The sequence below is a fragment of the Cnephaeus nilssonii genome (genome assembly GCF_951640355.1).
Source record: "Cnephaeus nilssonii genome assembly, chromosome: 18".
Classification (NCBI taxonomy): domain Eukaryota; kingdom Metazoa; phylum Chordata; class Mammalia; order Chiroptera; family Vespertilionidae; genus Cnephaeus; species Cnephaeus nilssonii.
Window position 1 is genome coordinate 38,483,532 of NC_137089.1, and position 12,783 is coordinate 38,496,314.

Below are 12,783 nucleotides of genomic sequence, written 5' to 3' on the forward strand. Positions count from 1 at the left end.
CGGCGGTCACAACCGGACGATGGTTTGGTATATTCCGTGTAATGTTTTGTACACGTTCGCTTAACGTGTAACACTTTGCATATGTTCATTTAAACCTTTTATTAGGAAACTTAAACCAATTTTCACCAAAAAAACGAATGGAAATGTTGACATCCTGACAGAGGGGGTGGAAAAGCATACCCCTGAAATCCACAAAGCTCACATTCGGTCAGCCCGAACCTCCTTTCCTCATGTTTCATTTCAGAAACTCTACCGAGACACAACATGACCACCAATATTGGTTTGTTCTATATTAAATACACACTAGAAATAAATACTTGAGGTATGTTAGGACAAAAAAAATTGAGTATAACACTTAGCTAAATAAATGTAAATTTACTTGCAGATCTAAACATTAAATGTTAATGTTTCCTACGGATCTTTTTCTATTTTATGCAAAGAAATAACAACTTCCCTACTCTTCAGAAACAGTAACATGTCAAAAACTATAATGATTTACCTCACTATCGTCTAGTCACAACTCACCTGTTAACCAAAACTCCGATAGGCATTACGTAGTGGGAGAAGTGAGCCACCGCGAGAGAAGCCTGCATCTGAACCTGACACACAAAATCACCGGGGAGAGCTGGCCGCCACCCTGGGCTGGGGCGCTCCCACGGCTCCTGGGCGCATGGGAGCATTTCCACCAGTGCCCACGCGACAGTCCTCAACAGGCCACTCTGCCTCTCAGAGCCTCAGTTTTCATGATCTGTTTTCACAACAACAACAACAACAACAACAGAACATAGCTCTCTTTCAAAGTTATTAAGAGGATTACACGAATGATGTATATTAAATCTCTGCAAATACACCAACACTCAACAAATGCTAATTTGTGTTCTCTCTGCTCCTCCTTTCTTCCCCCACCTTGGTTCTGAAGGACTTTTGACTGTTTCACAAGAATTAAAGCCACCTACAAAGGATCAGGATTTCATAGTAATAAAAATAACCAAAGAATATGATCCCACACCCACCCACCCGCCCCCTGGGGCGTCTAAATTAATAGGCTAGAGTCAAGGATATTTGCATATTAAAGCAAAATAATAGATTAATCTATAGAGTTTATAAAGGAATAAGATGACCTTTTTTCCAAAGCAAGTTATTATAAGCTTAAGCTCATGGAGGGTGGCAATTAAACTTATAATAGGACTATAAAGTAACAACCAATTTATTAACAAGCGTGTAAGAACCTCATATATACAATTAAATGGTGTCTATAAAATAATCACTTTAGTTGACTACATAATATTTCAGTGATGCTACCAGAGCCCAAACCATTTTGGGGACAACTTTTACTTGGCACCTATTCCAAGACTTCAATCCCCCATGATTTTTACTACTTATGCGACACTCACCAACAACAGATTCATGATACACCTGCTACTTATAAGCATCAGATACTTAAGGCAGCACAATATTAACATTGATGTACAACTCGTGCTCATTTCTTTGAATTCTGGCCTAATCAAACCCAAAGGACTTCACAGAGTGGCAAAGGGCAATGGGTCAAATGGTGCCCGAGAGAAAGAACTTGCACCCAGTCATTGATTGCTGAACTGGACGACAGTTCAAGGTCGGGAACGGAGGAGCAGCTCTCTAGTTATACTTGATGACTCCATCATTCCCTCTCCTGGAGTTCTGAGAGCGGCTCCTTTTCAAAATGCCCCACCAAGAAGAGAGAAACTGTAACAGTGGTGAAACATATCCTCTTAGCTACAAAAAAGTGTAATCCCAGCAATATTTTCTCAATGCAGTTTCTGAATAAACAGAGAGACATTAAGGAAACACTACCTCTCTTTCCCCAACCTATCTTTAACTCCAACACAAAGGGAGACTTCCTCTTCCAAAGGCTCAAAGATTTTCCATAGCGGGTAAGGCGGAACTCTGAGGCCCCAGAGCAGACACTGGGTTAATCAGCAATATTTTCCAAAGACCTTCAATATGCACCGTGTTGACTCAAGTTTGACGGACACCAGTGTATCTACAGGCAACAATGGTTCTAAGACTCAGTCAAACAAGACCGCTCGCTCAAGGGGAAGTCCTTGTCACCCAGGGCACTGGTCCCGCCCCTTGGGAGACATCCTTCAGTCCGATAGTGAGAACCCTCTCCACAAACTGCATGCAACCAAGAGAACCATTTGACTGCTGCCATTAGGGCAGAGAGGAAAACATCCCTGAGCCCAGACATATTCACACCACCCCATGGGGCAGCCAACAATGGAGGGCAAGAAGTCTGAATCATGGGACAGCTCTGTCAATCACATTCCTGCTGAGGAAGAGTGTAAACCAGCCAAGGAAACCACTTCCCAGATTAGCCCTACATTAGCACAGGCTCCTTGGCAGAAACAGTGATACCGGTATTTGGGCCTCACAGTCCCGCCTCAATCTGAGTTGTCAGGATTCTTTTTCCGAGCAGCCAGCTCCCATGAGTTCACTTACCATCAGTCCACAGTGCTGTCAGGAGGCATCTGCCTGAAGGACCATGGAGGAAGCATTCTGGGTGGCACCTAAGTCCAAGTGGTGTGCTGGGAGGCACTGGAAAGGATCATGGATAATGAACCCAAAGGAACAGACAAGTCCCCTCTGAGATCACTTCCGGAAGGTCACAGCAGGGAGGAGTCAAAGGTTGGTGTAAAATGATTCTAACCCTGATAAAGCTGGGTTCAATAGGATAGACCAGTTTATTTTGTATTTTTCAATCATGACTTAGGATCATATTCTAGGTCCGGCTCCCAGATCTCCCTCCTCCTGTATTCAAGGTGATTTCCATACAGGCAAGTATAGCTTTCCTGGTTTAATGACTCTATCTCAGTAGCAACCATAGCAATTTTCTGCACATAGAAAGAGAAGAATACAGGTTTGCTACTGTTTCCAGGCAGATAACTAAAATGATTGGGTGGGACTCAATCATAGTCTCTGAAATTCCTTTTCCAACTATTTTGAGTGTCAAGTTTACAATTTCTAACTATCCTTTTGTGGATCCTTAAGAGGTAAAAGAATTTCTGCAGCAATTTTTTTTTTTTTTGGATGAGAAAGTCATGAGTTTCTTTCCTTATTATGCATCTCAAATTACAGTTTCTAGCCATATTGGTTAGCACACTAGTTTTAAAGCCCCTGATGAAGGAATACTGGAGTTTATATTCAGATGATTTTGCAGCCTTCTTAACTACCTTATGATGGGGGCACACAGACTACAAGAGAATGTGTTTCATGAAACGAAGTAGCTTTTCCTTTTATCACCCAATGCATATGTTTCCTTTGAAGCATTTGAAAAAATCCTACCTGATTTATAAGTCTGCTATGGTTTAAAATGCTATTAACAGTACTTTAAAGTTGAGCTTCCTCTAAAGTTGAGCTTCCTCTTTTTAAAAACATATCTGCTTTAGTCTCTGAAAGCAAAAGTAGCATGCTGCACTTACATTTTCCCGATCAAATTGCATAGTTGAGGCAAATTCATTTGTGCTTTGTAGCAGAACTCACAGTAGGTGTTCAGATCTAAAAAAAAAACTGTTGATTTGTGAATGCAAGGACATGGTCAAGCTCACCTTTTGTGTGGAGCGGATGCTAATGAGATGCACCGCCTTTAACACTTCCGTGGTTTGGTTAACCATGTGCCTTGGCTTTATACCCTATGGGTGCGCGAGCGAGCGTGAAGTTAACATAGCGGAAATGGTACCAAGTCTATCGAAGCTCCTCCTCGGAGCGAAGGCGGGGAAGGGGTCTCAGTCTGGTTGAGGTATCCAGCCCTCAATCAACAGCGGCTGTGTATTACTGAGTTTTGTTCGCTGGAGGATTGTGTCTTTAGAGCTTAAAAAGGGAAGGAAAGAAAAGAAGGCACGGGTGTTTCTCAAGTCGCCAATATTCAACTCAACCAACAACAAAAAAACTAAAGTCTTCCATTTTCAAGCTGTCAGGAGGGAGGCTACACGGCCACGGGGCTCTCCTCCAGCCCCGGGTCCGGGGAGGAACGTATTGCTTCTGGGAAGGGCCCCGGGTAGGTCTGTGCTGTGCACTGGACGCCTTTTCGCAGACGAGTCTCTGGGTGGAATTCTCCCTGCGTGCTGAAGGCCGGGCAGGACCGAGTCCGGGCATACTTGTCCGCACCGTCGGGGTGGCCCACCAGCTCGCTCACGGTGCCCAGGGGGAACTCTCGCCACCTCTGCCTCTGCAGCGCGTCCTCCTTGTATTTGATGGAGTACCAGGCCAGAAAAATAAAAATAAAGCCAACAAACTTGAGGCCCGCTGCCAAGCCAAAATAGACGAAACGAAACGATGTCACATTGTACTCCCAGCAAGAGCCTTGCACTCCGCACTCCTGCTGCCAGAGCATGCAGGTGGTGTCAATAACCGCTCCAAAATAAATCGGAGTGGGGATGTATGCTAGAGGGGCGGAGGGGGAGAAAAGAGAAGAAGCATGTTCAGCACATCTGACAAAACAGACCTGTAAGTTAGCAAAGTGCTCTGTGTGCCCGGAATCCAAGAGAGGGGAGCCGTTTGCTCACGTTACTTGATTTTGTTAAATGTATGTCACGCCTTGTAATATATTTACTATAAAAATGGTTACTAAACTGTTAATACTTTATATCATCCAGTTTGCAATGCAGTCAGAATGTGTTATTGATTTTTAGGGTCATAAAAACATCTATTGCTAAAAATGCAATTTGGGAATCCTTTCAGACTTAAAAATCCGATTTTGTCATTAACTGCTCAAGAGGCTATACTGGAAGCCTTTATGATCCACTAAAATCCAGTACGGTGAGTTCTTGGGTTCTAGTATTGGATGAGGTAAACACTGTCTCCCATAAGTGAGAAATCATATTAAATGGCAACTCTATAAAGGCACTTGGGGCATAGAAAGAACGAAGGCATAAAATTCATCTCTGAAGCTCAGGAAACATCTGTGTTGAGTAGCAGTAACTTCATTTTGGGGCCATTCTTTAATCCCGTAAGAAAGAAAGTCTACGCCTTCATCACACGTCCCTCCCCTTGTGGGAATGTGTCCCCATCCCCGACTTGTTCACCTTCCGAAGCCCACCCCTCCTTTAAGTCCCTGACCCACTCAGATGCCACTACATCCCACTGTATATGCCTCCATTTTTCAGCTACCACACGCTAAACTGTTTGCACATCTGTTACCCATAAGCTCCCTGATGGTGGGGGCCGTGCCTTTTATTCTTTGCATCCCGTGGATCCTCAATAAGCACTGACAGAAGGAAGCAATGGGAGGGTAGGAGCAAGCAGGGGAGGAAAGAGAGGAGGGAGGAAGGGAGAGAGGACAGGTGGGCTAATAGCCCAGGGGGCTGTGGGTGATACATTTTTAAATACATTGGGTTCATTTAAAAAGGGGTATAGTTGCTATAATTAAAATGTAACATTTTAAAATACTTAATATTTTCATTATGTTCTATAATCAATAGAACATAAGCTAAGGTTGAATTAAATAATAAATGCCTGACATGTTCTCCCTCCTGCTGTTACACGGTCCATCTGTTAACCCCTACCTTGACCTCCACATCCAGGTCCAATCACCCCAACTTCAGGGCATCAGAGACAGGCCAGCAAAAAAGGAGGATCTATTTTCTTTTCCTACTCAACTACCCCTTTGCTAAACAAATTTCCTTCTTTGAAAATAACTTTTTAGTTTTCAAAGAGAAGCATAAGGCATACTTCTTAACTATATCAAAGTATGGCAGAATTTCCTTTAACCAGCATGCTTTGAAAAAAATGGTACCTTCAACGTCTTATTGATACCAAAAAACAAGCCTCTCATTGAATACAACCAGAAAGAGGCCTTGAAGGTTCACTGGAAAGTGCTCACTCTTGGGCCGTCAACCACAACATGGGACAAATAGAAAATTCCAGAAAGGATTAAAATTTCAAAGGGTCAGATGATATCATTTTAAAACGTTTCACCTTTCAAAACTGAAATAACAAATTTGAATCAGAAAAAAATGTTTTGTGTTTCTGTGGACAATGATACTGATTACTGGGGGAAATAACAGCTGTAGAAAATCAGACTCCCACTTAAGGAAGAAAATATGCCTGGTGATGAGGAAGCCAATTAAAAATACATTGAAATTGATCAGGGGAGTGGACTACTTCACGCGCTATTTCCCGTGCATTGTCCCAAGACATCACAGGGTGATGCAGTGTTTGGAAAAACCAGAACAATATTCTTCATGCCCAAGTGAGCTCGGCGACGTCCCACATCAACACAGCACTAAGGCGCCCCTCTTGGTAATCAGGCCAGGGCAGTCCCTGTATGTCCATTTGGGCATCTTTTCTTTTTTCTTTCTTTTCCTCAGAAAACTTAATAGGTACACTCTTTGCCCAATCCAATAAAATTACTGGGATGAAGAAATGGGAATTTTCACAAACAAAAAGAGCACCACTCTCCATCACTCTCGTGCTAAAAAGCCACAAACGGACAAGAATACCAGGATCCTAAGCCCATTGTGACCGCTTGGTTCAATATTTCTTACAGTACAAAATTCTCTGGGGAATTTAGGTCAAGTTTATGTTCACCGTGAAAAAGGAGCTGACCTCAAGTTGCTTTGGTCTTGTTTCATCAAATGACAGAACTGGTCAGCGTTTAGTTCAAATCAGAAATTCAGGAACGTGTGCCCTTACCACTAACCTGTAAATTCCTCGCTACTACAACGGCCACAGATGACTTGGCCTGCCATTTTAAAGGCCAGGGAGAATTTGCCACCTTCAAAGAGGAACTAAGAGGCACACTTGGAAAGTAAGGAACATACCGAGCGTTCGCAATAAAACAAATTGCATTCCCAGAGCAAAAGGTCTCTCCTCATCTTCTACGGACCTACGGGGAAGGGGAAGAAAGAAACATTTCAAAATCGTGGCCATGAGAAAATGACTGTCAAACCAAACCTGCTTAGTGCAGGGCCAGGGGCCAGAGAGACGCTGCGCCAAAGTGTTTAATGTTCTAGAATTATTAACCACTAGAGGCCCAGTGCACGATATTCGTGCAGGGGGGGGGGGGTGTCCCTCAGCCTAGCCTGCACCCTCTCCAATCTGGGACCCCTTGAGAGATGTCCGACTGCCCGTGTAGGATCGGGCCTACACGGGCAGTCGGACATCCCTCTCACAATCCAGGACTGCTGGCTCCCAACTGCTCGCCTGCCTGCCTTCCTGATTGCCCCTAACTGCTTCTGCCTGCCAGCCTGATCACCCCCTAACCACTCTCCTGCCAGCATGATTGATGCCTAACTGCTCCCCTGCCAGCCTGTTTGCCCCTAACTGCCCTCCCCTGCAGGCCTGGTCACCCCTAACTGCCCTCCCCTGCAGGCCTGGTCCCCATAACTGCCCTCCCCTGCAGGCCTGGGTCCCCCCTAACTGCCCTCCCTTGCTGGCCATCTTGTGGCAGCCATCTTGTGTCCACATGGGGGAAGCCATCTTTGACCACATGGGGGCAGCCATCTTGTGTGTTGGAGTGATGGCCAATTTGCATATTACTTTTTTATTAGATAGGATAGCCAAGCAAGACTGCTGATGGCTGAACCAGTGAATAAAGGTGTTCCCCAATGAAGATACCCAAGAAAGTTCAAAGGACTCTAATCATTTCTTTATTAGTGCTGCTGGATGGGCCACAGGGTCAGGACTGAAAGTACAGAGGTGGTTCTAACTGAGCTTCCCAAATCAGTCCTATAAATACAGAAAGCATTTTATGCTAATTACTACACTTATTCTCTCTTTGCCTGCACTTTCCTGCATGGTGTGTACACTGAAAATTACTCCCGTAATTTCTCAGGGAAAAGTATAGAGAGAAAAGTTTTACAATATACAGTCAAAAACAGCCCGGCCAGTGTGACTCAGTGGTTGAGTGTTGACCCATGAACCAAGAGGTCACCTGTTCGATTTCCCAGACAGGGCGCATGCCCAGTTTTGGGGCTCAATCCCCAGTAGGGGAGTGCAGGAGGCAGCCAATCAATGATTCTCTCTCATCATTGATGTTTCTATCTCTCTCTCCCTCTCCCTTCCTCTCTGAAATCAATAAAAAATATACCTAAATATATATGTGTGTATATATTTAACACACACACAGGGAACAAGTCAAAAATTAGAGAATTAATGAATCCTTTCCAACCACCTCGTTTTTTTCTTCTTTTCCTATAACTTATGCTCCAAATAATTCCCACAGGGCAGGAAGATTTGAGTCTAGTGAACTTTGTAATTATCCAAGATTAAAGGGCTTCTTTTCTGAAGTTTTGGGTTAGATGCCAACTGGTGACTTGCCACGAACACTATAAATCGGGCAGTCATTGTCTGGCTGGCTGAACACCTCTTGCAGAATTAAAGGTCAAAGAATAACATTATTTCACATCTGTAGAATTAAAGGTCAAAGAATAAGATTACGAATGGTTTGTATTATTTATGACGAAGGACCTTCGCCTTTCTATCCCATATATGTGGGTCCTAGGTAGGGAGTGTGACATCCCCAAGACCCGGAGCACTCATCTTCCCCCAACTTCTTCACTTTCTCAGAGCACTTGCCCAACGCCGCACATGTAGTTGCCACTCCATACATATGTGCTGATGGAGGCCCTGAGTGAATACACCTGCAGGCCTTCTGTGTGCTGTCATCCACCCGCCAAGGAAGGAATTGGCCGGGCAGCATCTAACTCAGCATCTCATGCAGAATACGCAGGCAAGCAGCCCAGGGCCCTGCCAAGAATGCCGTCTCTGCAGCAGCGTCCCAGCAGGTGCCCAGCATCGTGGGGTGGGGAACGGAGGAGCCAGGGAGGAGATGAAAGAAGAAGAAGGACTCTGCTCCCTTTCCTGACTCCTTCATGCACTGCAGCCCCTGAAGCTGCTGTGGGTGTGCCCTGGTTTCTGCCGGCTGCCCCCTCCTTCCTGTGCCCACCACGGCCTCTCCTGCAAATACCAACCGCGGGCTGGAATGTGCTAGTGCCAACGTTCTGAACGGGACTTCCATGAAGGTAACTTCCATGTTCTCAGAGAAGCAAAGAAGCTTCTACACGATGGCAAAGAAAGCAACAGCGTGAACTGAAAAATTACGTTTTCCAGTCTGCCCTTTCCTTGCTCAACTCCAGAATTTTATACGACAGTAACAGGAATGGGAGTCAGCAGTTGGAGCTGCAGGCCCAGCAGAGGCGGCCAGAGGCCCTGGAGGTGGTGACTGTCTGCAGGGCTGGGGACAATTTGTCTGCTGCAGGCAGGTGAGCAGCTTCGCCGAAATGACTCCCTGCCTCCTCCGGGGCCAGGCTGCTTGCAGTGAACACGGTGACGGCTTCCAGCTCCCCAAGTAGAACCTTTACTGCAGAATCTTCAGGAACCCAAGGCACCCCGAGAAGTTACCCTGAACTACAGAAATAAAGCCCATCCGCCTAAAGAAGGTTCTAGAGAATGCAATGCCACAACCTTCCTCTCCCTTTCTGACATGGCAAAACTCACTTCTCCTAAGTTTGCCGGGCAAACGGCGGAGTGCTTTTCCTGCACGATCTCATTTTGTTCCCCTCTGTGCGCCTGACCCCGGTCCTGGATCACGTACTCTAGTAACTCACTGGGAGCATGTAACCCAGCCGAGAAGTCAAATGCTGTTCTCACCTGAGCGTCACTATGATGGCTGATGGCTGGGCACACGCGGTGATGAAGGTGACTATGAAAAGAAAAACTAAGAATGGGAAGAGGGTGTTACAGGCCCGTTTGCACTTCCCCGACACGGCGTAGCCATTCTCGTTGAGATAGGTTTTGACGATGACCACGCGGAGCTGGCTGCGCTGTCCCACGGTGGGCGGCGTGATCACTTGCCGGCTTTGGACACAGGCGCATTCCGTGTAATTCCTTATCTAAGGGACAGATAGTCAAGTTCAGTTAGTTGTGTGCCAACCAAAAGCAAAATTCAGCATAGGGATGTTAAGACAAAGTTTAGTTCAAATGCTCTCCAATAACTCCAGTGAGAGAGGAAGCGAGAGAGAGAAACATGGATGTGAGAGCAATACGTTGATTGGCTGCTTCCCATATGCACCCGGGCCAGGGATCCAACCAGCAACCTAGGGATGTGCCCTCACCAGGAATCCAACCTGCAACCTTTTGGTGCACGGGACCAAACTGAGCCACCCAGCCAGGGCAACTCCAGTGTTTTTAAAAATGCAAAATGTTTGCTTGGAAATGTCTTCCTCATCGCTAACAATAGGGGTGCAAAGTGTGCATCCAACATTATGAAAATCCACTGGTCAAAATTGTTTAAACCTCAACTTTTCTAAGAAGCTTTCTACACTCAACTCTAGGGCATTCATATTTCGTGCGCCCATTTTTTTGTCCTAATTAAAAGCAGCTTCCATTGGTCTTTAACTCCTGGGCTCTTCAATACGAGACACCCTCAAAAACGGGAACCGAGCCTTGCTTGTTTTATTTGCTTGTTTGCTTTTAACTTTATTGTGGACACTGTGCTCGCCAGAGAACAGATGAGAGGCCCAGCACTCAACCTAGCATAACCCCGAACTCAGAGCAGGACCTGAAGTAGGTATCTGTTATGTAAAAACAGGTCATGCATAAGGACTTCCGTTCCAATAATTGTGCACATTGGTAGCACTGGCTGTTTCGTTCAAGTCAAGGGACTTAAAAGGTGTTTCGATGAAACAGCCAATTAAGCTTCTTGCCTATTATGTTGCTTTTACTGAATGGAGCTTAGCCGACTTCACTGCCTCTCAGTCACTTAGAGAGGCCGTCAGAACAGATATGAAGATGGGACGCTCTGAGGCCGTCTGAGCTCAGGACTGCTGGCGCTTTGGAAGAATGAGGGTGTGCACCAGGAGACTGGCTCACTCCCAGGGAAGGACTTGGCCACCAGAACAGACCTCCTTGTCTCTTTCAACTCGGGGACACACGGGAGCTCACCAATCATATAATGGGAAGCCAGCAACAGGAGTTCTCCATTTATTGCTCTAGTTTAAAACTCAGAAGTCAAATATGACATTCCAGAAACGTGCAGTCAATGGGATAAGCCCTTATCACCAGCCTCCTACAACCCGTTTTTATGCAAAGGATGAAACCAGGCTCGATAAGGAGCTGAGTAGAATATGAAAACCTTTCCCCACAGTATCACAGCCTATTTATAATTCACAGGGAAGGGAATTCTCAAAATAGCCTATTCTTGAACTGACAGAAATATCTTTACTCTGGGGGGGGGGGGGGGGAGTCAGAACCAATAATCTATGAAAAATGCCACTGCTCATCTTCACTGACTCTCAGCAGGGGAGGTACATTCCTATTCTCTTCTGTCAGTCCCAGTGTGGTCATCTTGACCTTCAAATCCATCACAAGAGCCCTGTCAGAGGAACGCATGAGAGACCCAGCATTCAATCTCATCAAGTTGCACTGAGTTGGCACCAAATGCAAAGTAGAAGAGAGCTGATGTGGAAGCAAAGGGCTATCCCCAGATGTGCCAATCATCCCGGGGGAAAAATAATGCATTTGCATAATTTTCTTTCCTCTGGGTTTGTGTCAGGGGTATTTTGTAGGTTACTTGAAGTTTCTTGAAAAGGGGAGACTGAAGTCATATGTTTGCCTCTGACTTCTAACACATCCTTTTCACAGGATGTCGGATTAACCACAGTACAGGAAGTTGTGAAATAGACTCACCCCAGTGCTAAGATTGCCACTATTAACACAGCCAGCCAGGCAGGGGTTAAAGTACGTAATTCCATCTGATCCACAGACTGGCTCGTACTCATGTATCTTACAACCACAGTTAACATTGCAGCTTCCAGTCAGGTTCCTGTGAGGCATGGTGAGAGAGGGTCTAAGAGAGAAAAGAAGCAGATTGTGAACAACATTTACTAAAATAAAACTGACAGGAAAGTGCTTGAGATTCAGTCATTTGTCCATTTTAGAGGAAACAGTCCCATTAAATCAAAGCTACAGTACTGTTGATAATTATTTTTATAACTTTAAAACAAAACATAAAGGAAAACGTTTCCATTTTCTGGTACCACAGATTCAATACTTTTGTATCAAATTATCCATCCTGCCTCAATTCTACCCTCCACCTTGGTGCTATGCACCTGTTCGCAACATCTGGGCTCAGCAGTTCTAACTGTAGATGCTTCATTCTATGCCAACAAATCTGGGCCTCAATTCCTTTAACTGTAAAATGGAGGAATCACTTTTGGGGGCCAAATCAATAACATCATTACGAGGGCATAAACATGGAATCCATCCATCACAGTTGTCAACACAGGTTCCTTTGGCCACAAACTTTCATTGTTCTAGAATAAATTATCAAAGAAAGCCACGGGACTCTAGGAAATCCAAAGGAAGTGATTATTCAAAGGTGAGGAATCACGTCACTAGTTTGATTCAAATGATCTGAGAAGAAGGATGAAACAGTCCCTTCCTCAGGAATGCCCAGATGTAGACTCAGTCAAATATAGGTTTTGTTTTCTCAGATCATGATGTTCGCGTCAAATAAGTAATACAATACATAAAGCTCTAATAAAATCAATTCAGGCAACAAATGCAAAAGGGAGAATAAGGCAAGTAAGGGTACAGGGCCGCGGAGAGAAGTGTGAGGAAATGGCTGTGGGAGAGCAGAAGCCGCAGGTCCCATGGGAGACCCAGAAGAATGAAAGGGCCTGTAGTGCTCACACCCAGTGGCCTCTCTCCTTTGCTTTTGTGGCCACCATTTATAGGTGTCACCGATGACATAGTCTCTCCAAAGCCACATGCAGATCCTTCATTCATCTGTCCCTCCACTCATCA

The 12,783-nt window shown here is 45.1% G+C and overlaps 1 protein-coding gene across 2 annotated transcripts in view; it reads right to left on the reverse strand.

The window, feature by feature from the left end:
* Positions 1-3,879: 3,879 nt before the first annotated feature.
* The window catches only part of SLCO5A1 (solute carrier organic anion transporter family member 5A1), a gene marked incomplete at its 5' end in the record, with an annotated part of 99,727 nt that continues 90,823 nt past the window's right edge, over positions 3,880-12,783 (reverse strand). For both annotated transcript variants that reach the window (XM_079796700.1, XM_079796699.1), the window contains 4 exons: positions 3,880-4,419; positions 6,798-6,862; positions 9,628-9,869; positions 11,665-11,824. In XM_079796700.1, the coding sequence (XP_079652826.1) occupies positions 3,962-4,419; positions 6,798-6,862; positions 9,628-9,869; positions 11,665-11,824 (925 nt within the window). In that variant the 3' untranslated portion in view covers positions 3,880-3,961. The remainder of the gene's footprint in view (positions 4,420-6,797; positions 6,863-9,627; positions 9,870-11,664; positions 11,825-12,783) is intronic.